Below are 26,370 nucleotides of genomic sequence, written 5' to 3' on the forward strand. Positions count from 1 at the left end.
ACCACCAAAGTCCATGTGTAGTGAGTGTGTTTGTGTGTTTTAATCACAAAAAGTCTCTGTATCTCTCTGCGGGTTTAACAATTCGACCAGACATTGTTTTCACCTTCGATGGTGAAATGCTAGTAGCATGACTGGATATAGACCCAGGTAAGTTTTTACCTAGTTGTTCTTCCTGCACTAGAATGTCTGGGGCATTATTAGGGGTAGTTGTCACAGGGTTCTCCCTGTACAGGTGTCTGTTGTACCTGAGCAGATGTTGATTCATTGTAACTGGCTGTGGACATTAAGTGTCGTTGATTTCGACGAAGTACTCCAGTAACAGATTGGATAATGTAAGACCGTGGTGTGTCACATTTTCTGAGGACAGTACCAGACTTTTTCCACCCTCTTTCATCATCTAGCTTAACAGCGACTGTAGTTCCTGGTGAAAGTTCAGGCAATGTTCTGACACTGTTCCTTTTGTTGTAGTACTTTCTATAGCTCTGTTTGGCCTTTTCACCCACCTTTCACACTTTCCTAAGATCAGGCCATGCTGGTTGCAGGTGTGACTCCAATGTGGGGACTGTAGTTCTAATTTGTCTGCCCATCATGAGTTGTGAAGGACTCACACCAGTAGCTTGGAGAGGTGTGGCTCTGTAGCTCATCAAAGCTGTGAATGGATCAGACTGTTTCAGAATCTTTTTTGCTGTTTGCACTGCTCTCCCAGCTTCTCCATTCGACTGCGCATAATGGGGACTCGAAGTAATGTGCTGAAAATCACAGTCTCTCGCAAAGTCTTTGAAAACACATCCACTGAACTGTGGTCCATTGTCTGTAATAAGAACATTGGGACAGCCCCATCGCGCAAACATGTTCTTTAGACATGCACGTGTTGTTTCACCTGATAGGTTCTGAAGGTGAGCTATGTCTGTGTATCTAGAAAAATAGTCTACTGCTACTAAGTAATGCTGCTTGTTCACTTCGCAGATATCAGCTGCAACTCTCTCCCAAGGATGTTCTGGTAATGGAGTGGTTATAAGTGTCTCTTTCCTTTGAGTGGGTTTTGACTCTTGACAGTCCATGCAGCTATTAACTAACTGCTGAATCTCCTTACCTATGCCAGGCCACCACACACTAATTCTGGGTCTTTCCCTACATTTCACTATGCCTTGGTGAACATTGTGCAACCTATGAAGTATGTCAGGCCGCGTGTTTTGGGGAATTACAATCCTATCATAGTACAGTACTAGATTCTGAGAGATTGATAAGTGATGACGTGCACTGTAAAAAGATTTCACAGCTTTAGGGACGTCAGATGCATACCTGGGCCGGCCAACATTCAAGTACTGTTTCACCATCTGTAGCTCAGCATCCATCTCTGTTTGTCCTTTCACAGTTTCCAGCTTTGTGGTAGAAATCGGCCATGCACTGCTGACTGCTTCTTCATAAGCTTCCACTTTCTGCATGAATTTGGAAACCTCTGACAAAATAGCTGTCTGAGGGTGTCGTGAAAGCGTGTCAGCAACTACCAGCTGTTTACAAGGTACATACTGTGCAACTGGATTGTAGTGCATCATCCGAAGTAGCAGTCTTTGGCATCTCAGTGGAACTGAATCAAGGTCTTTGGCACTGATTAATAGAATCAGTGGTTTATGATCAGTTTGTAAGGTAAAACTTTCCAGTCCATACAAAAATCTTGAAAATTTCTCCCAGTCCCACACAGCTGCCAGGCACTCCTTTTCAATTTGGGTGTATCTTTTTTCAGCATCGGTCAGCACCCTAGAACAGTAGGCCACCGGTTTCAGCTGTCCGTTGTGGTTCTGCACCATCCTCTCTAATTCCCCTTTAACCTTTGGGAGCAAGGGCACGGACATCCGTCTTGCAGTGGGCACACTGTATGGTACAGCATTCAGAAGAAAGAGTGGGTTGGAGCTCTTCCAGCCTCTTTACTAAACCCATTACAACTGCTGCGTCACAGCCAAGGAGATTATTTATGTTGGGACCAGTCACCACACATGCTTTAAATCTATACTGCCTATCCTTGAAGGTAAACTCTCCTCTGCAGCTCAACGTACCTCCTGGGCTCTTAAGTTTCATACTGACACTACTGAGTTGTGGCTTATGCTTCAAAATTGAAAAGGTTTTGTCAGAAATCATGCTTATGTCAGCGCCAGTATCAATTTTAAAGTCTATGTCTGTGTCTATGTTGGAAGTGTGACTGTCCATGCACAACTTTTATCAGTAATTTGAATTAACTCACCTAGGAAGTGTGTTACACTGCTTCCCTCTGGTGGTTTGCTAACATCATGGACTTCTCGGGTTCAACAAATTGCAGCAAAATGACCTCTCTTTCTGCATTTGTGACACTCAGCACTTTTTGCTGGACACATTTCCCCTTTTCCATGATTCCTTCCACATCTTTTACACCTCCACTCAAAAGCCTGCTCAGACTGGATTCCTTTTGTGCCAAGGTACTGTCTTCCTCTTTCGTAATAATGATGTTTCCGCCTAGCGCCAGCCACTTCGCTAATCTGTGCGCTGATGTTAGCTGCCTGTTCACTGACATGTCCTCGGACTTGTTCAGATTGCCTCACAAGTTCTACGGCATTACTGAGAGTCAAATCAGGCATTAATTGGAGCTTTTCTGGCAACTTTCGGTCCAGAATCCCTTTCACGAGCCTGTCATGGATATTCTTATCCTTAGCGGCACCAAAGTCACATGTGTTCGCTAGCTCATGGAGACTGTGAATGTACTCCTTTGCTGTTTCACCCGACTTTTGACCCCTCATGTGAAATTGTGCTCGTTCATGAATGATGTTAACTTTAGGTACAAAGTAGTTGTCAAGCTTCCTGATTACAGTATCAGATTCCTCCCTTTCTTCATTTATGAATGTGAATGTTTGATACACTTTCACTTTCTTTCCCAGTGAATTAAGCAACGTACAGACCTGTTCCTCCGCCTCTTCTTTATCCAGCTTGGTAGCTATCCTGTAGCGGTGAAACCTCTGACGCAATTCTGGACATCGTTCAGGGTGGCTAAAATCAAAACTGTCCGGAGGATGAAACTTTGCCATACTTTTTCCGCTGCTCCACTTCTGACAACATGTGATGTTTCAGTAACAGGACTTTATTTAGTAAATGTCTGAACTTTTATTAACATCAACTGACAGCCACACGAGGTAGCACGTAACTCTGCCAGATCAATTCGCAACTCGCCTCTCACCAGCTGTGCACCACAGCTCTCCCTTTAGGTTTCTTTACACATTACGTATAACTGTACAGCATTAAATAGTACCTTACAACACAAATATATGACGTAATAACAACAACCACAAAAATAATTAGCTGTGATTTTAAGCAAGCACCATTAAAGCACAACAAACAACTTCTTGTTATATATAGCACTTACAGTTGAGAAAAGAGCTGTTCTGATTTGTGGTTCTCTGCTGTTTTTTAATCCAGTGTCTTCTCAGCTTCCGAGAGATTATGAGATGTGTTCAGTCGATTCACACTTCAGAATCTTACTGGAAATAGTAGGTCATCTGGGTATTTCTCATTTACTGTTTTATGAATACTGAGGATTCGGACATATTTCTCCATTGGCATAATGTTTTTGCCATACTATATGCTGTAGCAAGGAAGTATGCATATTCAGATGCAGCATTTCACTCATGGATTAAATTATTCATGACTGACTGTGAACAGTGAATTACTACAATGGCTTCAGTAACTGAAAACTATTGCATTTGAGTGATGCTGCATCCAAGCCCCTAGGTGTCAGTGTAAGTCTAAAATGACAAATGGTGTGTTCAAGTCATGTCAGAATGATCGTATCTAACAGCTGAACAGACATGAACACCATTTTCTTCAAGCCCAGACTTTCTGAGTTGGGGACGTGTTGATTTAAGAATCATTGGCAGAAGAAAATTGTTATTGATAATAAATTTGTTTTACTTAAGGATTTCAACTGTGCATTTTTTATTTTTTTTTGTACTGTTAATGAAGATTAACGATAAAACTTACCATGCTGTGTCTGATTATCTATACTTCCCTACTATTTAGTATGCCAAAAACAGTATACCGATGGAGTAGCATGTCCGAATCCTCAGTATTTATATACCAGTAAGTGAGAAATACCCTGATGACCTACAATATTTCTGGCAAGATTCTGAAGTGCAGATTGACTGGACACTTTACTATCCCATAATCTGTCACGTTTAAAATGCTGTACTTAAAAGAATGTTAGTGAACCGTGAGTCGGACGGCTCTATTCAGCTGATATATATACAGTATAAAGAAAGTTGTTTGTGCTAAAATTGTTCTTATTTAACAAAACCAGAGTAGATTAGTTTTTCCAGTTGTTGTTATAACATCATATATTGGTCACTGGTCAATCCAGAATCTATTCATACAGCTCGCATGTAAACATAAAGAATGTACTGTTTTACAGGCCAAGAAGTGTTTTCTTCCAAATACAGTACATACTGTACTCTGACAGTATATGATTTCGGACACAGGGTAAGACTTATTTAGCTGGTTAATGCAGTGACAAGCGTTTGCATCAAAACTTTTGCCATTTCCCATCATTATCTGTGGCCGCACAATAATGATATATTAGATTGATAAAGCATTAATTACAAATCTAATGTGTGGCATTTGGTGCGTTCAAGTCCTACTATGAGAAATTTTGTCGGAAATCATAAATACAATATGAACTGACCCTGTTTTGCAATTTCATATTTCTTTCTTTTTAACATACTAAAAATGACTTAATAATGTTTCTTTAACTTATAAAATTAAGTTAATGTCACTTAAAGTTATCTAGTAAAAGCTACTTAAAAATAATGTTTCTTTAACTTACAAAATTGAGTTAATGTCACTTAAAATTATCTAGTAAAAGCTACTTAAAAATAATGTTTCTTTAACTTACAAAATTGAGTTAATGTCACGTAAATTTTCGTTGTCATCAGTTTCAAAAAATTGTTTTTGTTAAATTAACTTATCGGGCTTTACAGTGAAGCATAGACAGAAAGCTTTCCCTGAGAGCACACGTACATCATTCAAACCAGTGGTGTAGTCGGGGCCATACACACGTATTCGCTGTATGCTTACTTTTTTCCCAGGGCTGTTTGTGTATAACGATTTCTAAGGATCAATATTTGTGTTAGTTTCCCTTTAACTGTATTGGATGCTGTTTTGTGAAACTGGAGATTCTTAGTTGTAATTTATGCATTATCACTTGAATTCTTCCATTCCCCTACCCTGAAAACCATTGTCACTGCCATCAACAACTGAGGGAATTTATGACAGTGAGTGGAGAGAGAGTGAGTCACCCTCACGCTGAAGTAGTAGCAGGAAAAATTAATTAACCAAATATGCCAAACGTCCTGTAAAATAAGGAATCATCCCATAATTAAGGGAAAAAATTGCGTTCCGTATGAAATCCATACGCAGTGCCATTTGTCATGTATTTTAACGTCACACACCCAAACTGCTGAGAATGTTTCACAAATCGAGAGAAATTGACCTGAAACACACACACCTTTCGCGTGAGTTGTATGTAGTGATGGGAAGTCCGATTCTTTTCCTCAAATCAGTTCTTTCGGATGGTTCGGGTGGTTTTAAACCATACACATTGTGCAGGAGTTTTCTGCAGGAACTCCCCACTTTCGTTTGGAACATGCTTTCGAGGGGTGTCCCCTTCCCACAGCAGTGCCCTTCAAGGGAGTAAAAATGCAGTTTGGAATTTGCTCTGGAACATCGAAGTGTTGTTGCCTCAGAAGAGTAACAGGTCAGATAAAAAGTCCACTCTATGTATTGTAGTGTACATTCATCAAAAGAATAAAACTCGCTTGGGTTTCCGACATCGCATACAACTCTCATTTCTGACATTCCTTACTATTAATGCCAGAATTTTTGTAAAATAGCATTACATTAATATGAAAGGAAATGAAGAGAAAGTACTATAAAAAGTGTCAGTTGTATAAAGAGGATGATGAGCTCAGTGAGGAAGCAGCAAAGATAACAGGATGAAGTGAAGGAGCAGAGATGAGAGAAAGTTTATATAAGTGATGAGACAAGAAAAAGATCTGAAGACTTTGAAGCACTGTGGTGTTACCAGGGTAATACCATAGTACCGAATGATTACTATATTAATATTTCATGATCTTGTAATGGTACTCCAAGGTACTTAAAAAATATGTAAAGGTTGTCTAAAAAAACATTGTAATACCATGGTGCTTTTTGTGATACATGTAACAGAATAGATTTTTATTTTCTGATAAAGGAAACAATGCAAAATTAGGATATGTGAAATACTTAAAGAGGCCCTATTATGCTTTTGGGGATTTTACCCTTCCTTCAGTGGTGAATTCTCAGGGCCAACAAAGCCTTCTCTGCTGGCCTAACATGTCCAATAAATGAATATTTTTTTGTCCTTTCTTTCTCATTCACCTTTTTGCCTATTTATTTTCAATCGCTTTCCACTCCTAATTCATCTAAAAACGAATAGCAAACAATGAATAGTTTATCCAATCAGAATTTATTTCTTGATGCTTACAAGCGAAGCGTGACAACTGTTTCACAAATCGCAAGCCCAAAGCCGAGTGCTTCCGAAGCAGCGTGTGAGTCTGAACTCCACCCCGTTAAGTCTTCAGAATTTCGACAGAATCCATTAACAGTGCAGTGAATAGGCATCTAAAGTCAGATTGTCAGATTCATCAGCCAATCCGATTGATTTATTTGTTCTTGCTGGGTGTAGTCTTTAGGATATGTCCCAGGTGAGGCCTTCTAGCTGGCCTGGAGTGACGCAATCAAGCTTTAAGTGATGTACGTAATGTGAAAGCAAAGAGTGCGATATGCTGACAAGTCAGCTGTCACTGCCACATCACCATTGAGAAAGAGATCCTTATGGATTTAAAAACCTGAGATGTAAACAGGAGAGAAGGGCTGATTTCCACTTCAAGTAAATTGGTAAGTGCTTTTTGCATTGTTATAACAACATCAGGAGTTTTCTAAGTGTAAATTAGGCTGGCTGGAGCATTCAGTGTCAGTTTAAGTTTTGAAAAGTAACCGTGTACCCTGACGAAACAAAAATGATTGCAAGCAATATTTAGATCGCATTATTATTAGATAGATTTTTCCTGGAATTAGACCTTCTTGGTTTTGGCTTTCGTGCGTGAACTTGTTTTAAAAATGTCAATTGGGATTATTATTTGGCTGCGATATAATGTATGATGTCCATAGGCATAGGGTGGCTTATTCATTCTGAAACAGTGTTTTCTTAATGGCATGAATCGCACTGAATGCCAAACCTTATAATGCACGGGCTGCCACTGCTTTCCTTTAGTATGTAATATAGCTGTTTCTGCATGTAAAAGGTCAAAGGTTACAAAACACAAAGTCCACACAAAAAGGAGTTATTTTATCCCACAGACAACACTGCTCAAGAACTACAAGAAATGGGCTGTTTATAGTCCAATCATTTCTTCTGTAAAGTACCTGCATCACTATGTAACACATTTGAATAATGCCCACCTAAGGGCTACTTTAGCCCACCCTCAAACAAATGTAGTTATAGCCGAGGCCAGGATGAGTTGGGTTAGTGTTGTCACCATGTCGAGAAGACGCGGTTTTCTTCACTGCAAAAGCAAAACGTCTTTGTTTGGACTTCCAAAGGCAGACGAATTGACGAATCAGTGATTAAAATTTATTTATTTAGCAGTACAACCACAACTAATGTCGGATTTTCAAGATGGTTACTCCTGAAAGATGGTGCAGTTCCCAATTTGTTGGGACAATCTGGCACTTCAGGATCACAACCTGTAAGTATGCTTGATTATATTTAGATTTATCTGCTACCGAGAGTTCAAAAGCAGAGTTTTGTGTTGTAGCTACGGTGTACTCCCAGTGCACAGCTGTAGGCCTCTGCTAACCTGATAGCTAATGTTATTGTGTTGAAATAGTTTTGCTAATCAGCTGCAGGCCCACTTTTACCTACAGTTCTGTAGAATTATGCAGACTGTTTGTCGTTCTTACTATCATGAATAGTGATCAAGTGTGGAGATGGATTTGTTTTTACAAACAGTCATTTTACATCTGCAATCCACGGTAGTGCTCGGCTAACTTGCTATGTAATGTTATTGTTTTGGTAAGGGTTTACTATTCAGCTGTGGGCCGACACGTTTGTTTGAGGTCGGGCCAAATTAGCCCTTAGGCGGGCATTATGCAAATGTGTTACATAGTGACGTAAATATTTTACAGAAGAAGAGGAGAGGGAGAGACGCTGTGCTGCTGCTTTCCCCCTGATTGGTCTGAATAACTCGCTGCAGCATGGTGCTGCCTGCTCTGTCTTGTCTGTCCGTGTGCTGTCAGTGATCTCTTTGCTCCGCGACGTTATCACTGCATGAGAAAAGGGATGTATGGCGTGAGAGCATGAGAACAGTGTCAATTGTGTGACTCTAACGCTCAATGCGTGAGAGTTGACATGTATGGCTTTAATTATATGAGCAAACACTGCATCGGGGGTCGGGAACCTTTTTTCACTAAGGAGCCAATTTTTTAATTTTTGGTTGATGCATTTTTCTGAAAGAGCCATACCACAAACGAATAATTTACTATTTTCAAAAACAAAGTTTTTCAATAAAATAAAATGTTTATATTGCTCATAGACTACTCAAAAACAAACAAATATGCTACAATTAATAGGTAACATGTTGCAATATGGAATTGAGTACACGTGTTTGTGCGGGTCTCCAAAAAATTACTTCATTTCACAATTGTTCATGAAAAATTTTACTTCCCTTTTGGGCTGAGCAATATGTAAAAAATATATGAATGATAATCGCATTTAAAATATCGTGATATCCAATTATGTGGTCAACGTCCAAGGTATTTTTGCTTTATTGATTTTGATTTAAAAATTAAATTAATTTATTGAAACACGAAAAAGACATTCCTAAATTCAAAGTGCACTTTAAACGAAATGAAAAAAGCCAAATCCAAACATTTACCATCTCCAACGGCCACATTTGCCATCATGCAAGCATCCATCAACACAGATGGAAAATTACTAATAGGCTACAGATTAAGAACTAAAGACAATTATAAATGTAAAGATAATTATAATAATCATCATAATAAATATGCCTAATAAATTCCCTTGTGTTCCCTAATAATGCTGACAAATGTGTGTTCTTATCGAATGTGTTTGTATTGCATTTTGATAATACAGTTTATGCTGCCTAAAGAAAAGAAAATAGAACTCAATTTTAGGTTCAAGGTGAACGTGTCTTGTATTACTTTATGATTTAATCACTTTCGTCTTTGTTTCTTTAATACAAAGATACCTGTATATATTACTGAACCTGCAGAGTTGCGTTCACAATGTGTAAGAGCGAACTGCTCCATGGAAATAAAGCAAAAAACTCACAGCACCTCACGAGATGATCAGAGATCATTTGCAGCATTCTCATAGATTACATTATTCTTCCAAACAGTTTTCAGTTGAATGAAACAGAGAAAAAGGAGAGATAACTCTTTACATACGCTTGCTCCATGAGACAGGGTCCCGTTGCACGCCTCTGAACAAACAGTGAATCAGACACGAGCACTGACGGCTTTTTTTGGTCTGTTCTTAATAATATAATAAAGTGTGTTTCTTCAAGCGCGTCTTTTTGACTAACAGCATTTCTTGTCATGTGTCACTCCGAGATGTCTTACAGGTCACCCACCTGTTGTGAGTAGTTGAGCAAAATTACTCGCACATGAAATACATTTGGACAAGAAGCTCGCAAACTGGATTGAGCCTCGTCGCGTTTTGCGTGTGGCGGGTGCTATATCACACCCTGGGTGCACATAAAAAATAATGAATGTTCATAAAATCGCTCGTAGAAAATGCTCTTAACAGCTAAGATCAATAGTTATTGGCAAACGAGGCCCAGAACTCTATGCATGTGCGTGGAGAAGCGCTTTCAATGCACTCGTGACCAGCGGAGCTCACTGCGCACATATAAAATCAGACGCGCATCGGCGGCTTTTCTTTCGTCTTTTCTTCAAAATATAATCACATTTCATCAAATGCACGTCTTTGTGTCTAATTTCTTGTAATATATCACTCCGAGAAGTCTTACAGGTCACCTTCCACAGTGGCTGGTACATCAGCAAAATACTCCGCATGAAAAATCTGCATTTGGCGGGTGTTCATTTCAAACCTTGTTCACCAGGAGTTGGCTTTAGGACAAATTCGGAAGAAAGGAAATCAAAACAGTGTCATTGACTTCAAGCTTTGCTATCGCACCCACACTTTCTGCTGGAAAATTATCTCTAGAATGTTTTAAACGATCATGTGTTGGTGAATGGTGAGACACCTGGCGAGCCACTTGATTTTGAACAAAGAGCCACTTGTGGCTTGCGAGCCATAGGTTCCCGACCCCTGCACTACATCATATACTGCACACTCTAACACATAAAATGCCATTTTCAATATTTGTTTTAAAAATAGTAAAACATATTTGTTTACTTTAAATGAAGTCTCTTCTTAAATTCTTTGTTGTTGTTTTTTAAGTAAATAATTGTCTTGGTGTTTGAAAAGACAGTCAGGTACTTTTACATGTAACAGCAGTGTTAATATGTTATTTCAGTTATTACACAAGTGTGTCCTCCAGTGTATCCTGTAGAATACTGTTTTATTCCTGCAGGATATAAACAGGTTTTAGAACCTTATTTTATTCCTGCAGGAGGTTTGCAGTTGTCCTGTTGAAATGACAAAATCCTGCAGGATTTTTCTCCTGTGCAGGAAGTGTGCTGGCTAGTCCTGCATGTTCCATTCTAAAACCTGTAGGAATATCCTGCACAGTTTGTCCACGTGTCCAGCAGGATACCTGCAAACATCCTGCAGATAAAATGAATATCCTGCAGGATTCCTGTAGGGTTTTTTTGTAGTGAAAGACATGATATTGCACAATTGGTCTGTTTTTATTTATTTATTTATTTTAATTTCTTTGACTAAACCGCTTGAACGCACATCACATCGTATTCACATCGGATTTCCGACATCGTAAGAACTAACTTTCCAGAATGACTTGAATGCACCAACAGTCAAAATATTACGGAGTGTCCCTTTAACAAATAAACTACATTACCCACAATACACTGCCTTCTGCGATTTCCGGGCGCGCTGCGCGGACTCATAACATTCATATGTTGGCGAAACTACGATTCAAACTCTGTTACATTTGCGTTGTCGTTGCGTGTTGTTATTTACTGTTGTGGTAATCATCTGTGTTGTTTTACAATGTCATAACTTTCACCAGCAAACGAAATATGCAGAATTTATGTCTGTTGTCGTTTATTTAGATTTGTATTAATGGCCAGTAAGAAGTTACGGAGGTCAGGTGTCTCAGCTGATCTATGCGATCGACTCAAGCGTCATCAAGTGGAAACATGCCAGGTAAGATCAGACATCTTACACTCTTATATTGTGCTCTCTTGACATGTTTTTGTTGTACATCTACCATGGTAATACCATGGTATTTTTGGAAATACCACCTAGCATCATGTAAATAACATGGTATGTGAATATAGTAATCATATACCAATGTATATTACCATTTGATGCCATCACGGTACTGTTGTATTGCCACAGTAAGTTTTTGCAAGGGTATGCACTCTGACCTTTAGGATCTGCTGTCCATCACACCTCTTGAACTCATGCGCTTGGCTGGACTCAGTTATTCAGCTGTTTTGGACTTGCAACGTCTGGTCAGTAAAGCATGTGTGCCGGCTGTGACCACCGTAAGTATATTAACCTCATCAAACATGTGCAGCTGGTGTTACCTTTTAATGGTAATGTTTTTTTTTGATGTCAGGCATTGGATTTGTGGAGGAAGAAGGGAGAGCTGTGTTTCTCCACATCACTTCCTGCCCTGGACAGACTACTTCAGGGAGGTCTGCCACGAGGTGCTCTCACTGAGGTAAAATACTGGAGTAAAATACATCGGCTACACTTGTTTTAGAGTGCCGATTTTGTATGCATCTGTTTAAGGAATGATGCCACTTCTTTTTTTTCTAGGTGACTGGCCCATCAGGCTGTGGGAAGACTCAGATATGTATTATGCTTAGTTTGCTGGCCACTCTGCCGAAGAGTATGGGAGGTCTGGACAGTGGAGTCATCTACATCGACACAGAGTCGGCATTCTCTGCTGAGAGGTGTTAAAAAAAGCTTACTTTCCCCCATGTGCTTCCCACTGTCTTCTAGTAGTGTTTCATTTGTGACCGACTCTTTTAAGTGAATGAATCATTCTGCACTGACTCTGATGATTTTGTTCACAAGTCTATCTCTTGCAAAGCTCTTTATTTCTGCTTTCAAAGAATGACTAGAACATGCACAAATTGTATCATAGCGTGGGTTGTAAGGGAGCAAATCATACGCCTTCACTGTAAGAGTTAGTAGTTAGACATTACTTTTTTTTTTATCTGTAGCTTGAAAATCATAGAAAATCCTTTAGTAGATCTGTAAACATTGAAATCGAAATATAGAATATTAAGACTTGTTTTGGTCATGAACAACAGTGTTTTGAATGATTCTGTTTAGTAAATGATTCAATTACTCATCATGACACAAATAAGACACTCACTGACAGAGTCATTGAATTAATCTTTTTGGTGAAAGGATTCAAAAGATTTGAATCTTTGGGATGAATAAAAAATCCTTTCTGTTTCTCTAAGGTTGATAGAAATGGCACAGACCAGATTCCCAGAATTCTTCTCTGTGAAGGAGCGTGTGCTGGAGATGGCATCTCGGGTTCATCTCTTCAGGGAATTGACCTGTCAAGATGTCCTGAATAGGTTGGCGCTAACACACTGGCTAAGCACTTTTAATTTAGTGTTTGATACAGTTCATTTTTAAAGGTGATGTGTGTAACTTTTTCATTGTCAAAATACTTTCTTCTATCTCTGCTTAATATGCAGAGACAACTATAAGTAAGTGTGGCATTAGAAAAATTCTGTTTCTTTTGAGCGACACGTCCAGCCCGACACAGTAACATTAGCCGCGTTTACACTCTCAGGCCAAATGAGAGTGTGCTAGTACAAGCCAGGTCCATTTGCGTTCCCACTGTTACTTCCGGAGTTTTTGTGCCTCCTCAGGGCTTCCTTGAGGGCCAATGGCCAAGCACCCTTGCCCGCTGATTACCCTTGGGCCAAAGAAGACCAACTGGGGATTGAGGCAGGGTCAGTGTCAAAGGTGGAGTTTTGCTGAGTCGGGTCAGAGGTTTCAGCACCAAGATACTCATTTCCCAATTTTTTATATCTAGCTACCAGCTTACCTCAACGGAGAATGGAGAATCGTCAGTACTGTCAGTAGATGAAATCAGGGCTCTTCTGAATATTTATGCTGATGAAAATGTGCAATGTCAGATCGACGCAGCGTCTGCTGAATGAAGATTTGATTAAGTATATTGTCGCCGAACTTGCCAAGTTGTGTATCCAGCGCACAACGGTACAGGTGTGAAACATTTTTTTTAAAAATTGCTGGCACAGTACAAATCTATGTTCATTTCGAGGGCTAGTTAGTCTCCTCAGCTTGATTTTCCCTCTTGCTTGTGAAATGGGCAGGGCGTGAGATGTTGGCACCAGGGCGACGTATTAAGGGCAGGTTTAAGGGCAACACTGCTGGGCTATTGGCCCAATGGTGGGAATGCAGATCGATTTTGGTCTCACAGCTTGAGGTCCAATGATATTGGCCCCGGCTGACCAGTTGATATCTGGCACCAAGACATTAGCAGCAGATCCTTAAACTCCTGTAAGTTGCAAGGTGGAGCTGCCGTGGATCAGACTTGTTGGTCCAGAACATCTGACAGATGCTCAATCTGAAGATTGAGATCTGGGGAATTTGGAGGCCAGGGCAACACCTTGAACTTTTCATCATGTTCCTCAAACCATTCCTGAACAATGGGCCTCATTCATGAAACACGAGTAGAACAAATTTTTGTGTAAATCGTTCGTAAAGCCGTTCTGACGTAGGTTTTCGGATTCACGAAAGTCTTTGTATTTTCAAAACTTTAGTCGGTACGATCAACATTTACACCTGCTCCCGACCACGTGTAAATCATGCATAAGAAATACGAAAGTGTTGTGTTCTTTCAGACAAACCGCCATGACTACGTACATTTTGATAGAAGTCAAATGAAATAAGTAATGAAAAACTAATTAATAATTTAATGAGTGAAATTGAACCTTCAAAAATAACAAATAATAAAAAAATAAAAAAGCCTTTCTTTAGAAACTTTTATTTGCTGCTTGCATTTTTTTTTTTTCAAAGTATATTTTTTTTCCCAACTCTGCTTATTTCCAGCAGAAGTTCTTGACATGGGTTTGTGTTTGATTTTCTCGAAAAAAAAATACAAAAATAATGCCCACTAATGTGACTGGCTAGACTTTTTTATTTTTTAATTTAATATAAGCTCTTTTATTTTGATTTCTTAATTTTGTATAGGCATCAGTAAATTGCGTTCAGTTGACGTATGGTCAGTGGTAAAACCATAAATGAACACATTGCAGGCAGGTGCATAAACAATACAATGAGAAAAAAGAAAACGCACACTGTCGTATATCTTTTAAATCTGTAATTTCTTAAAGCTTTTAGGTCAAAGACCTTCAGGCATTCCTGTTGCAAGGGAAGTAGGCTATGTACAGTCGGATTTACTCAAAGTTTCTCCAATGAGGCTGGCGATGCACTCAACTGAACCAGAGAAGGTGGACATCCTCCTGTGACCTGTCGGCATGAACTGACAATTTTTTACACTAAAGCTTCATGTCAAACCATTTTTATTGACCTCTTGGACTAATTCACAAAAGAACCTCTGATGACAGCAAAGCTCTGATCAATTTTGTTCTGAGTGTTTGCTAAATCAATATTTTACAATGCGAATGCACTCCATTAAAAAAAAACTGTTCGAATAGGGGGCCTGGGTAGCTCAGTGGTAAAAGACGCTGGCTACCACCCCTGGAGTTCGCTAGTTCGAATCCCAGGGTGTGCTGAGTGACTCCAGCCAGGTCTCCTAAGCAACCAAATTGGCCCGGTTGCTAGGGAGGGTAGAGTCACATGGGGTAACCTCTTCGTGGTCGCAATAATGTGGTTCGTTCTCGGTTGAGTTGAGCGTGGATGCCGCGGTGGATGGCGTGAAGCCTCCACACGCGCTGTCTCCGTGGCAATGTGCTCAACAAGCCACGTGATAAGATGCGCGGGTTGATGGTCTCAGACACGGGGGCAACTGAGATACGTCCTCCGCCACCCGGATTGAGGCGAATCACTACGCGACCACGAGGACTTAAATAGTGCATTGGGAATTGGGCATTCCAAATTGGGTGAAAAAGGGGAAAAATACCAACAAAAAAAAAGTTCGAATATATGTTAAAAGCTTCCTATTCTAATTTACTGGCAAGTCTGAAGCCTTCCTTATATGGTGTTTTCGTGGGCGTGGATTATGATAATTGTGAACGAACGTGCATGCACGCTCTATTTACGAATGTGTGGAATTCACTAACATGCACAAGTTGTACTGACAAATCTGGGGAATAGGAAGCGTTCTTGAATTTGGTGGAAAGTTTTACGCTGAAATTACTCCCAATTCTTTCATATATTTATGAAATTTTCATGAAAGAGGCCCATTGTGTGTAGTGTGGCAGGGCACATTATCCTGCTGAAAGAGGCCGCTGCCATCAGGGAATACCATTTCCATGAAGGTGTGTACCTCAGACTGGTCTGCAGCAATGCAGCCCCATACGCAACAGGGTGTGATACACTGTGTGTTGTGATGCATTCCTTCCATAACCATCATTAAAATTTTCTGTGACTCGTGCCACAGTAGACCTTCTGTCATTTCGGACCAGACACGATAGCCTTTGTTGCCCTCGCGCATTGATGAGCCTTGGGAGCCCAAAACCCTATCGCCGGTTTGTTGTTTGTCCCTCCTCGGACCGCTGTTGGTAGGTTCTCACCACTGCTGACCACTTCTTCTCTCAACAAAACTGACCCAGCTCTCTGTGCCCACCCAAATCTGTCAATAGATCACCAGCTTTCTGACAGATAGGCAGCAGCTAGTGAGAATGGGGAAACTCACATCCAGGACCCTCACTATTAGCACTGGTGCTCCTCAGGGATGCATTCTCTCTCCACTGCTCTTCTCCCTGTACACAAATGACTGCACAGCAAAAGACCCCACTGTCAAGCTCCTGAAGTTTGCAGACAACACCACGGTCATCTGCCTCATCCACGACTGACGAGTCTGCATACAGATGGGAGGTTGTTCAGCTGGCAGTTTGGTGTGGTCACAACAACCTTGAGCTGAACACGCTCAAAAGAGTGGAGATGATATTGGACTTCAGGAGAAATTCCCCCCTCCCCTCACCATTCCGAACAGCACTGTGGCAGCAGTAGAGTCATTCAGGTTCCTGGGCTCGACCATCTCTCATCACCCCACATAGACTCCATTGTGAAGAAGGCTCAGCAGAGGTTGTACTTCCTTTGCCACCTGAGGAAGTTCAACCTGCCACAGGAGCTGCTTACACAGTTCTACTCAGCCATCATTTAGTCTGTCCTGTGTACATCTATAACTGTCTGGTTTGGTTCAGCCACCAAATCAGACAGAAGGAAACTACAACAGACAGTCAGGACTGCTGAGAGGATTACTGGTGCCCCCTGCCCACCCTCCAAGACCTGTATGTCTCCAGAGTGAGGAAACGTGCAGGTAGAATCACTCTGAACCCCACACACCCTGCCCACTCCCACTTTGAACTGTTGCCCTCTGGCTGGCACTACAGAGCACTGAGCACCAGGACATCCAGGCACAAGAACACTTTTTACCCTCAGGCCATTTTCCTCATGATCAATTAATCTGCCTCAGGACTCCCCCATAGTGCAATAATGTAAATACATAGCTCATGTACTTATGTAAATTCACATATTTAATAACTGTACATACCCCTACCTTGCACATGCATTACCACTTGCATGTGTACATACGCCATTCTGTTATATGGTCTATTATTTGTATGTCTATTTATACTCTTACCTTGTTTTATATTCTGTGTCTCACTGTAATGTTCTGTGTGCACTTGTTTCTCCTATCATTAAAAAAACAAATTCCTTGTTTACGTGAGAACACTTGGCAATTAAGCTCATTCTGATTCTGACCGGGAGCACCCCACAAGCCTTGCCGTTTCAGAGATGCTCTAACCCAGTCGTCTGCCATAACAATTTGTCCCTTGTCAAAGTCGCTCCGGTCTTTACTCCTGCCCATTTCTCCTGCATTCAACACATTGACTACAAGAACTGATAGTTTGCTTACCATCTAATCTACCCAGAATTTGACATGCAGCCTTGTTAGGAGATGATCAGCGTTATTCGCTTCACCTGTGAGTGGTCATAATATTTTGGCTCATTGGTGTATAGTTTGATTCCCCCTAAAAATGTAAACACTGGCACTATCAACACATTGCTCTGTTTATGTGTGTGAACAGCAACCCAAGGAGGCTAGACGCAGCAACATTGGCTCAACCAATGGCGTTAGTTTGGGTGTGACTGTTTTTCCAACCAATGCCAGCAAAAGTCATTATTTTTGTGACAGTAGTGGAGCTGAAATTACACACTTCACCTTTAATTCATGAAATGCACTATGGCTAAATTACAGAGCATTTAGGTTTCAATTGCTTTCTTAAATACAAATCTTGTTCTTAATTACCTAAATTAAAAAGGGATTGGCTGCAACCTCATTGCATAAATGAACTTTTGAGATCATGATAGTCACAGGCTGTGGTTAAAGCTTGTGAACTCAAATTAATGGGGCGTTTTATTGCCAATCTGATGTTGATCAGGCTAGAGCATCTGGAGGAGGACATCATTGCGTGTCGAGCGGGGCTTCTTATTTTGGACTCTGTGGCCTCTGTTGTGAGGAAGGAGTTTGATACATCACTGCCTGGTAATCTAACACACAGGAGTAACTTACTGGGCCAGGAGGCTGCAATGCTGAAGTACCTCGCACAGGAGTTCTGCATTCCAGTAAGACTGTGTTTACATTGTTTGTTTGTGTTTGTGTGCATTTTACAACATACATTTTTTCAGAAGACATACAGTTGGTTTCAAAAGTCTGAATCCCCGCTTTTGTTTTTATCATTACTAGGGGTGTAAAAATGCATTGATGCATCACAGTGCATTATTCTGTCATTCAAATCTATTTGCATAAATTTGACCAAAGTAAGTTTATTGTTGTGTCCTTGTTCCCTGATTATGATACATTATGTTAATATTGCTTTTTTTATCTCCATAAAATGTGTTATTTCTCCATAAAAGTGTTAAACCAAGAATAGAACTTAGCTTAAATAAATATGATTGGTGCGCAAACATGTGGCTGTGAACGAAAACATGCACTCGTTCATTCATTCTCTTTAAATGCAACAAAATATATGGAATAGGGAGCGATTTCAGACTGTTCTGAAGGAAACCGACCATTTGATTACAGTCACCTGTGATTGGTCAATGACACGCGGCAGCCGTGAAAATATAAAAAAAATGTATCTCTGGAAGTGTGTGCCGCAAGCAGTCCTGCATGAAAATGCAATTGAATTCTCATAAACGAGCTTGACAAGCGGAGGAGCCTCCGCTACATCTGGTGCTCACGGTTCATCTGGGAACTCACGGTTACCACATCCCATGTATAACCACCTTCACACAATACTAATAGATAGTTTTTCTTTTGAAGAACCTGCTCGATTTAAACATGGACATTATCTGTCAGCACATAACATTTCATCTTTAATTATTGGTTCAGTAAACCTTAACGTTACTTGATATGGAAATTTATTATGCTTATTTCTCGGTTTACCATCTGTTTGGGTATGTTTGCATCAAGTCATTATGTTGCATCATACATTGTTATCCTTTATTAATATCGGATATCTTATTATGCATGTAACATCTATATGTACCACATTATGTCTATATGTAACATATTCATGTCTGTAATGCATATCATGTAATGCATTTTTTGTTTATGTAGAGTATGCAGCCACACATATAAACCAAATTATTTTTGAAAATAATTATGAATCGTTTAAAAATAATCGGTTTCACGATGCAACGTAATTGTCAGTGCTAATCGTTACACCCCTATTAGATAACTTACTATTAATTGTAAATTATCAACATAACAGTTTAAATAAAAAGTTGTATTGAAAAATTAACATGAATTTTTGAATTTCTTATTAGGGTACAACGTGGCTAAAGGCACACCATAAGGACATTTCTTTTTGTGTTCTGGTCATAAAGTGTATCAAGATAAAAAAAAAAATTTTTTATTGAATATTTTATTGAACAAATCGTGTGAAAAGATTAAAAGATGTTTTGATTAAAATTGTATAATATATATATATATATATATATATATATATATATATATATATATATATATATATATATATATATATATATATATATATGCAGTTTATATACAGTAAAAGTTTGCATACCCTGGCAGAAATGTTGAAATTTTGGCATTGATTTTGAAAATATGACTGATCATGCAAAAAAACAGTCTTTTATTTAAGGATAGTGATCATATGAAGCCCTTTATTATCACATAGTTGTTTAGCTCCTTTTTAAATCATAATGGTAACAGAAATCACCCAAATGGCCCTGATCAAAAGTTTACATACCCTTGAATGTTTGGCCTTTTTACAGACACACAAGGTGACACACACAGGTTTAAATGGCAATTAAAGGTTAATTTCCCACACCTGTGGCTTTTTAAATTGCAATTAGTGTCTGTGTATAAATAGTCAATGAGTTTGTTAGCTCTCACGTGGATGCACTGAGCAGGCTAGATACTGAGCCATGGGGAGCAGAAAAGAACTGTCAAAAGACCTGCGTAACAAGGTAATGGAACTTTATAAAGACGGAAAAGGATATAAAAAGATATCCAAAGCCTTGAAAATGCCAGTCAGTACTGTTCAATCACTTATTAAGAAGTGGAAAATTCGGGGATCTCTTGATACCAAGCCAAGGTCAGGTAGACCAAGAAAGATTTCAGCCACAACTGCCAGAGGAATTGTTTGTGATACAAAGAAAAACCCACAGGTAACCTCAGGAGAAATACAGGCTGCTCTGGAAAAAGATGGTGACACCTCAATCCGGGTGGTGGAACACGAATCTCAGTTGCCTCCGCGTCTGAGACTGTCAATCCGCGTGTTATCACATGACTTGTTGAATGCATTACCGCGGAGACCTAGTGCGTGTGGAGGCTTCAAGCTATTTTCCGCAGCATCCACGCACAACTCACCACGTGCCCCACCGAGAGCGAGAACCACACATTATAGCAACCATGAGGAGGTTACCCCATGTGACTCTACACAATTAAGATAATGTGACAAAATAACCACTTCAGAAACAACATCTTAACATCTTAAGTATTCTATAAACAAATAAATCTCTATGTGATTAGATCAGTCAATGTGAGCCTGCTTTGAACATTCTTCATTCGCCCCAATTCAGAAAAACAATGTGTTTTATAGAGGCTTTAGCCTCTGCAACAGGGGGGCTTTTTACCCCAAAATACTTTCCTTTCACTTATTGGACAGCTATTAAAACACTTGATTTAATGAGCTTGAACAAAACTTAAAATGACAAATACTGTAAGTACTTTGTCTCAAAATAAATGTGATAATTTCTAGTATTCGCACTAGCTACATACATTTGCAACATTTTAAAAATGATTAAATATTAGATCAAATGACCTTAAAATCAAACTTTAGAAATTGCATCCAATGATCTCATGGATCAAGAATATTTTGCAGCGTATAGTGACAAACAGGTGTTATGGAAAGTGCTGTGGTACTTTTTCTGGTGCTTTTTAGTGTTTTTGGGAGAAAATAAAAATCAAATGTGCCTTTTACCCCTGGGGGCCTTTAGCCCTGTTGTGCCCTATTTGTTATATCACCTTGTAGCTGTAATGGAAGCATACACTTGAGCTGACATGAATAAACCTGATGATTTATGTTATTCCAGCATGATTTCAGAATGTTCCAAATAGCATCTTGTGTGCTTCAATGGAAGCAAGCAAGAAAATCTGACCTTTTGTACAAAGAAGTTAACATGGTCAATGTCACAAATTTGCTTCTTAGATTTGAGACCAAACAAATACTGTGCACCTTGTTAAATATTTCTACTTCATTTGATATCATAACGCTTCCTTGTTTTACATTTTTCGAAATCCTAAAACTTTTATTTCCAAGTTAAACATTTTCAATGTGCACTTTTGAAAACCCCACTTTTGACTTTTTAACCCCACTATATTTTATTTTAAGAAAAGGCTACCGTTTTGCTCTTGTGCAGTACACTTTGTCAGCCACAAGGAGTTGCTACACATTTAAGTTCTTGCATTTCAGAACCGTGTCTCAGATCATATTTATGTTTACAACACCAGAGGGCGTTGTTACAAATGACAAATTCCTGACACTCTAGTCCAGGCCCATTCTCACAAAGTGTGCCCCTTTTTCCATGTTATTTGATCTTGGGAATTTCCACTTTGTTAGAAATCACAGATCTTCAGAATAGGTATGTAAAGCATTTACCCGCCCCCCTGTTTCACCCGCACATTTACCTAGCAGAGGAATATAGGTCCCCGCTGTCAGTGCTAAAGTAGAATCAAACAGCTGGAGGGCTGATCCTGGATCCAGTTTTGCTCTGTTAATGGGTAGCCCACATAAACTTTTGGGAAGTTGACATGTCCTGTGGTTTTTCATGCTATGCTCCATCTGAATTTATTGTTAATTATTTAATAATAACTATGCATGACCTCATGGTCATGGACTATTTGTACTTTTAAAAATTCATTTGTCACTGCAGAACCATTTAAAATTAATTTTGAAGGCAAAAAAGTTATTAAGGCTGGTTAAAAAACAAGAAATGATCTGTTGCAGGCCCAAGGATATAGGCTACACTTTCCCTTATACTGTACATCAATAAAAATTTTACCTTAAAAATATACATTCATTGACATGATGTGCTTGAACTACCCATACACCTCTTTTATCCAAGTTTCTAATTGGTACACTTCATAAATGTGCTCACAGATCATGTTTTTAAAAGTGCATCATTTCTAATTCTATGCATTTGTTTGGATTAATCATATTTTTGACTTTTTGTCTGTCTTGAATCCTTTGTTGGCTCTAGAATAAATGAAGTTCAAATAAGTGTGCTTTGACAAAAATACAGCATTCCCTTATTTTGAAATGAGTCTGTAAGTCGACTATTCTCAGAGGAGACTCAAGGCTCTAACCCCAGTCACATCTAATCTGAGGTCGTTTGCCCCCTAGTCCCCCTTCAACCACACTCATTTTAAAGAGGATTGTTGTGTTTTAAATCAGCGCAGTAAATGTCTGTGCTTGACATTGCCAGTGGCCACAAGTGAGTTTTAATACAGCTTTCTGTAGCAGCAGAAATGGGCCTCAACATGAAGCCACATGCTAGATAACTCCTCGAGGTAGGCTACTGTGTTATTGCCCCTCTTGCACACATAAAAGCTTATAGCCGTAAAATAGGTTAACCCACTAAGTTTCCAAAATACAACCTTGAGCCAAGCTCTACTGAGATAATTAAGCGTGTTCTCCCAAGCTTTGTTAATATAAAGGAATGTCCAAATGTTTTTAGGTTATGGCTGATTTTTTTTTTTATGTGAGTTTATGAGAAAGTGAGCCATAGTGAAGGAATGTTCTTGGTTCAGTACAAATTGAGCTTTATTAACAGCTCTTGTTACATGCTCTTATCACAAGGAAAAATGTCCTCAGAAATTTCCCTCAGTTTCTAAAAATAAACAAAAATTGCATTACGGTAATGCACTTACAATGAAATTTAGTGCACCAAGGCATTGAGCAGTAATAAACATTAAAGTACATACTATTCCAAATTTCCTTATGGTGCCACGAGAGGCACAAAATGTACACTTTTCACCTTTAAACACTATACGGGTTACCACAGAAAATAATTTCAAGTTGTCCTTCAGTTTTTGAAAGCAAGTAAAAATCATATTTACAGTAATGCTCTTATAATTATAATTATAATTATATTTATTTATCACACATTATACATTTGCACATATACAGTGAAATTCTTTTTTTCACATATCCCAGCTAAGCTGGGGTCAGAGTGCAGGGTCAGCCATGATACGGCGCCCCTGGAGCAGATAGGGTCAAGGGCCTTGCTCAAGGGCCCAACAGTGGCAACTTGAACCCCCGACCTTCTGATCAGTAACCCAGAGCCTTAACCGCTGAGCCACCACTGCCCCTGTGGACATCTTACAATGGACATCTGTGGGGCAAGGCATTACACTGAAAAATAAACATTAAAATGCACACTGTTTCAAACATATAGCCGCAAGATATGACCATTATACATTAGCATTATACATGACTATAAAATCAATAACATTGTCTGTGCAAATTTATATCCTAATGCCTAATTAGAAGTTCTTCCACTTGAAAAGTATACCCACCACTTAAAGGGATAGTTCACCCCCCAAATATACATAATAATAATTTACACACCCTCTTGCCATCCCAAATGTGTATGACTTTCTTCTGCAGAACACAAATTAAGATTTTTAGAAGAATATTTCAGCTCTGTAGGTCCATACAATGCAAGTGAATGGTGACCAAAACTTTGACTGTCCAGAAGCACATTAAGGCATCGTAAAAGTAATACATATGACTTCAGTTGTTAAATCCATGTCTTCAGAAGCGATATGATAGGTGTGGGTGAGAAACAGATCAATATATAAGTCCCTTTTTTTAACTATAAATCTCTACTTTCACTTTCATTTCCACATTCGTTTTTGGTTATTTGCATTCTTCGTGCATATACCCACCTACTGGGCAGGGAGGAGAATTTATAGTAAAAAATGACACAAAATATTGATCTGTTTCTCATCCATATTACTCAAATCTCTTCTAAAGATATGGTTTTAACCACTCAAGTCATAAGGATTACTTTCATGATATGGATTAAATTTATCATCTTTGATTACTGACAGTAGGCCACAGATGCTGTCTTGAAGATGATTTTTTTTAACCCAGAACATTTCTTTGAACTCAAAGATAGTGTTACAGAGTTGTTCATCATATCATTTTTTTTTTTTTTTTTTTTTTTTTAGTTAGATTTTGTTTTTGTATTATAGAATATTCATAACAGAAAAAAACAAATCTTTAGAAGACTCTTCAGTCCCCTTCACCAGACATCATCTCCAGCTAATGTCGGTCTGAAATAATGTTTGTTTTTCACACTTTTTTGCTTTTTAAACCCTTTTTTAAGACATGACCTCAATGTACACCATTATGTAATGACTGATGTCAAGAGTTATTATCTTTCTTCATGAGGAATTCAGCATCCGCCACTCTAACAGAGTGATGACAGACTGTTTACTGTTATCTGTATGTGATCCTTGCAAGCTGGACTAATCTCCAGTACAGATGTTTCCCTTCTGTGTTTCTCCCTCAGGTGGTTTTAACTAACCAGATCACCACACATGTGGGCGAGAAGGTTCACTATCCTCAGCGGACTCGGTCAGACGGTAAGAACAGGCCCCCATTGTCTGCTGGAGATTAAACAGATTTTTGAGGTGAATGTTTTTGTGTAAAAGGCCTGTGTGAAGAGGTTCAATGATGGAAATTTAGACCAGAAATTCCCTTTAAGAGGCTGTTCTCTGATCTTGTTAATGGAAGCCATCTTTCCAATCCATTCAGGGTTGGTACTTGGTAGGGTTGTGCAAAACAACATATTTTCAAAATTGACTTGTTTAAAAAGCTGAAATGGCCTGTAATTTTTCCCACAGACACCTCTTTCTTAACATTCCACTTTTCCTCTCAGCAAAGTGGGGTTACAGTCCATATGGCGACTTGGAATATGAGAAAGAATTTCAGAAACAGGAATGCAAAGGAATGGAACAGAACTGAATTTTTTTAAAGGGGAACTTTTTGTAACTTGAAACAATGTCTAAATAATCCAAAAACCAGCGCAAGGGGGGCCTGGGTAGCTCAGCGAGTATTGAAGCTGACTACCACCCCTGGAATTGCGAGATCGAATCCAGGGCGTGCTGAGTGACTCCAGCCAGGTTTCCTAAGCAACCAAATTGGCCTGGGAGGGTAGTCACATGGGGTAAGCTCCTCGTGGTCACTATAATGTGTGGTTCTCGCTCTCGGTGGGGCGCGTGGTGAGTTGTGCTTGGATACCGTGGAGAATAGCGTGAAGCCTCCACACGTGCTACATCTCCGCGGTAACGTGCTCAACAAGTCAAGTGATAAAATGCGCGGATTGACAGTCTCAGACGTGGAGGCAACTGAGATTCGTCCTCTGCCACCCGGATTGAGGCGAGTCACTACGCCACCACGAGGACTTAGAGAGCATTGGGAATTAGGCATTCCAAATTGGGGAGAAAAAAAAAATCTGCAAGACGTCATGCAGGGTCCAAATATGTCTGTTTGCATGTGTACTGCTCTATTGGCTGGGCTTAAAAGTGGGTTAATTTTTTTTCTGAGAAGGTTTTACCATACAAACTGTTTAATAGAGTGCAACAGTCTGATTCTGGACAGAAGGGACTAAAAACTAAATGTTTTTCATTTCGGTTCGTTCTGAGCAAAATATTTGGGTGGGTGTAATACCAATTGCAGCGTTGCCAGATCTCGTAAGAGAAACAAGCAATCTGGTCTGGAAAAACAAGTTCAAAATAATCCACGCCTCACCAAAATAAACAAAAAAATTGTGATTGATCAGAATAGAAATCGCAACAAGTATACAGTTAATTAAAATTTTATTTAAAGATCTGCTTCTGAGTCAAAACCCAGCACCATCAAATCTGTATTAATGCATCATATCTAACAATAATTCAGTGAAGACTTGGGAACAACTGAGAAATGTACTTTTTACATCTAATAATGTTTTCCTTGTATCTGGATTAGCCATGCATGTACAGTATATGTGGTACTTTATACATCCATTCCATAGCTGCTTGTCCTATGCAGGGATCACTGGAGCCTATCCCAGCTTTCTTGGGCTGAAGGCAGGAAAACACCCTGGATAGGTCCATCACAGTGCAACACACACAGAGACAAAACACATTCATGCTAACGCCTATGGGCAATTTGGAGTCTCTGATTCACTTGACCTGCATGTCTTTGGACTGTGGGGGAAACTGGAGCACCTGGAGGAAACCCACACAAACACAGTGAGAACATGCAAACTCCACACACAAAGGCCCTGTTGAGCTGGGATTTGAACCCGGGACCTTGTTGCTGTGAGGCAACAGTGTTTCCCGCTGCGACACCATGCATATTTATACATAGTTGTTA

General features: G+C 39.5%; 1 protein-coding gene across 3 annotated transcripts in view; it reads left to right on the plus strand.

Moving 5' to 3' along the window:
• Nucleotides 1–11,146: 11,146 nt before the first annotated feature.
• Nucleotides 11,147–26,370, plus strand: part of rad51b (RAD51 paralog B) — a 67,787-nt gene continuing 52,563 nt past the window's right edge. For 2 of the 3 annotated variants that reach the window (XM_051645368.1, XM_051645370.1), the window contains exons 1-7: nt 11,150–11,428; nt 11,659–11,772; nt 11,847–11,951; nt 12,050–12,186; nt 12,706–12,825; nt 17,854–18,037; nt 24,524–24,596. In XM_051645368.1, coding sequence (XP_051501328.1) covers nt 11,345–11,428; nt 11,659–11,772; nt 11,847–11,951; nt 12,050–12,186; nt 12,706–12,825; nt 17,854–18,037; nt 24,524–24,596 — 817 coding nt within the window. In that variant the 5' untranslated portion in view covers nt 11,150–11,344. Of the gene's footprint in view, nt 11,429–11,658; nt 11,773–11,846; nt 11,952–12,049; nt 12,187–12,705; nt 12,826–17,853; nt 18,038–24,523; nt 24,597–26,370 lie in introns of all 3 variants that reach the window. The other variant, XM_051645369.1, reaches the window with a different exon arrangement.

This window comes from Myxocyprinus asiaticus, chromosome 19 (genome assembly GCF_019703515.2).
Source record: "Myxocyprinus asiaticus isolate MX2 ecotype Aquarium Trade chromosome 19, UBuf_Myxa_2, whole genome shotgun sequence".
Taxonomy (NCBI): domain Eukaryota; kingdom Metazoa; phylum Chordata; class Actinopteri; order Cypriniformes; family Catostomidae; genus Myxocyprinus; species Myxocyprinus asiaticus.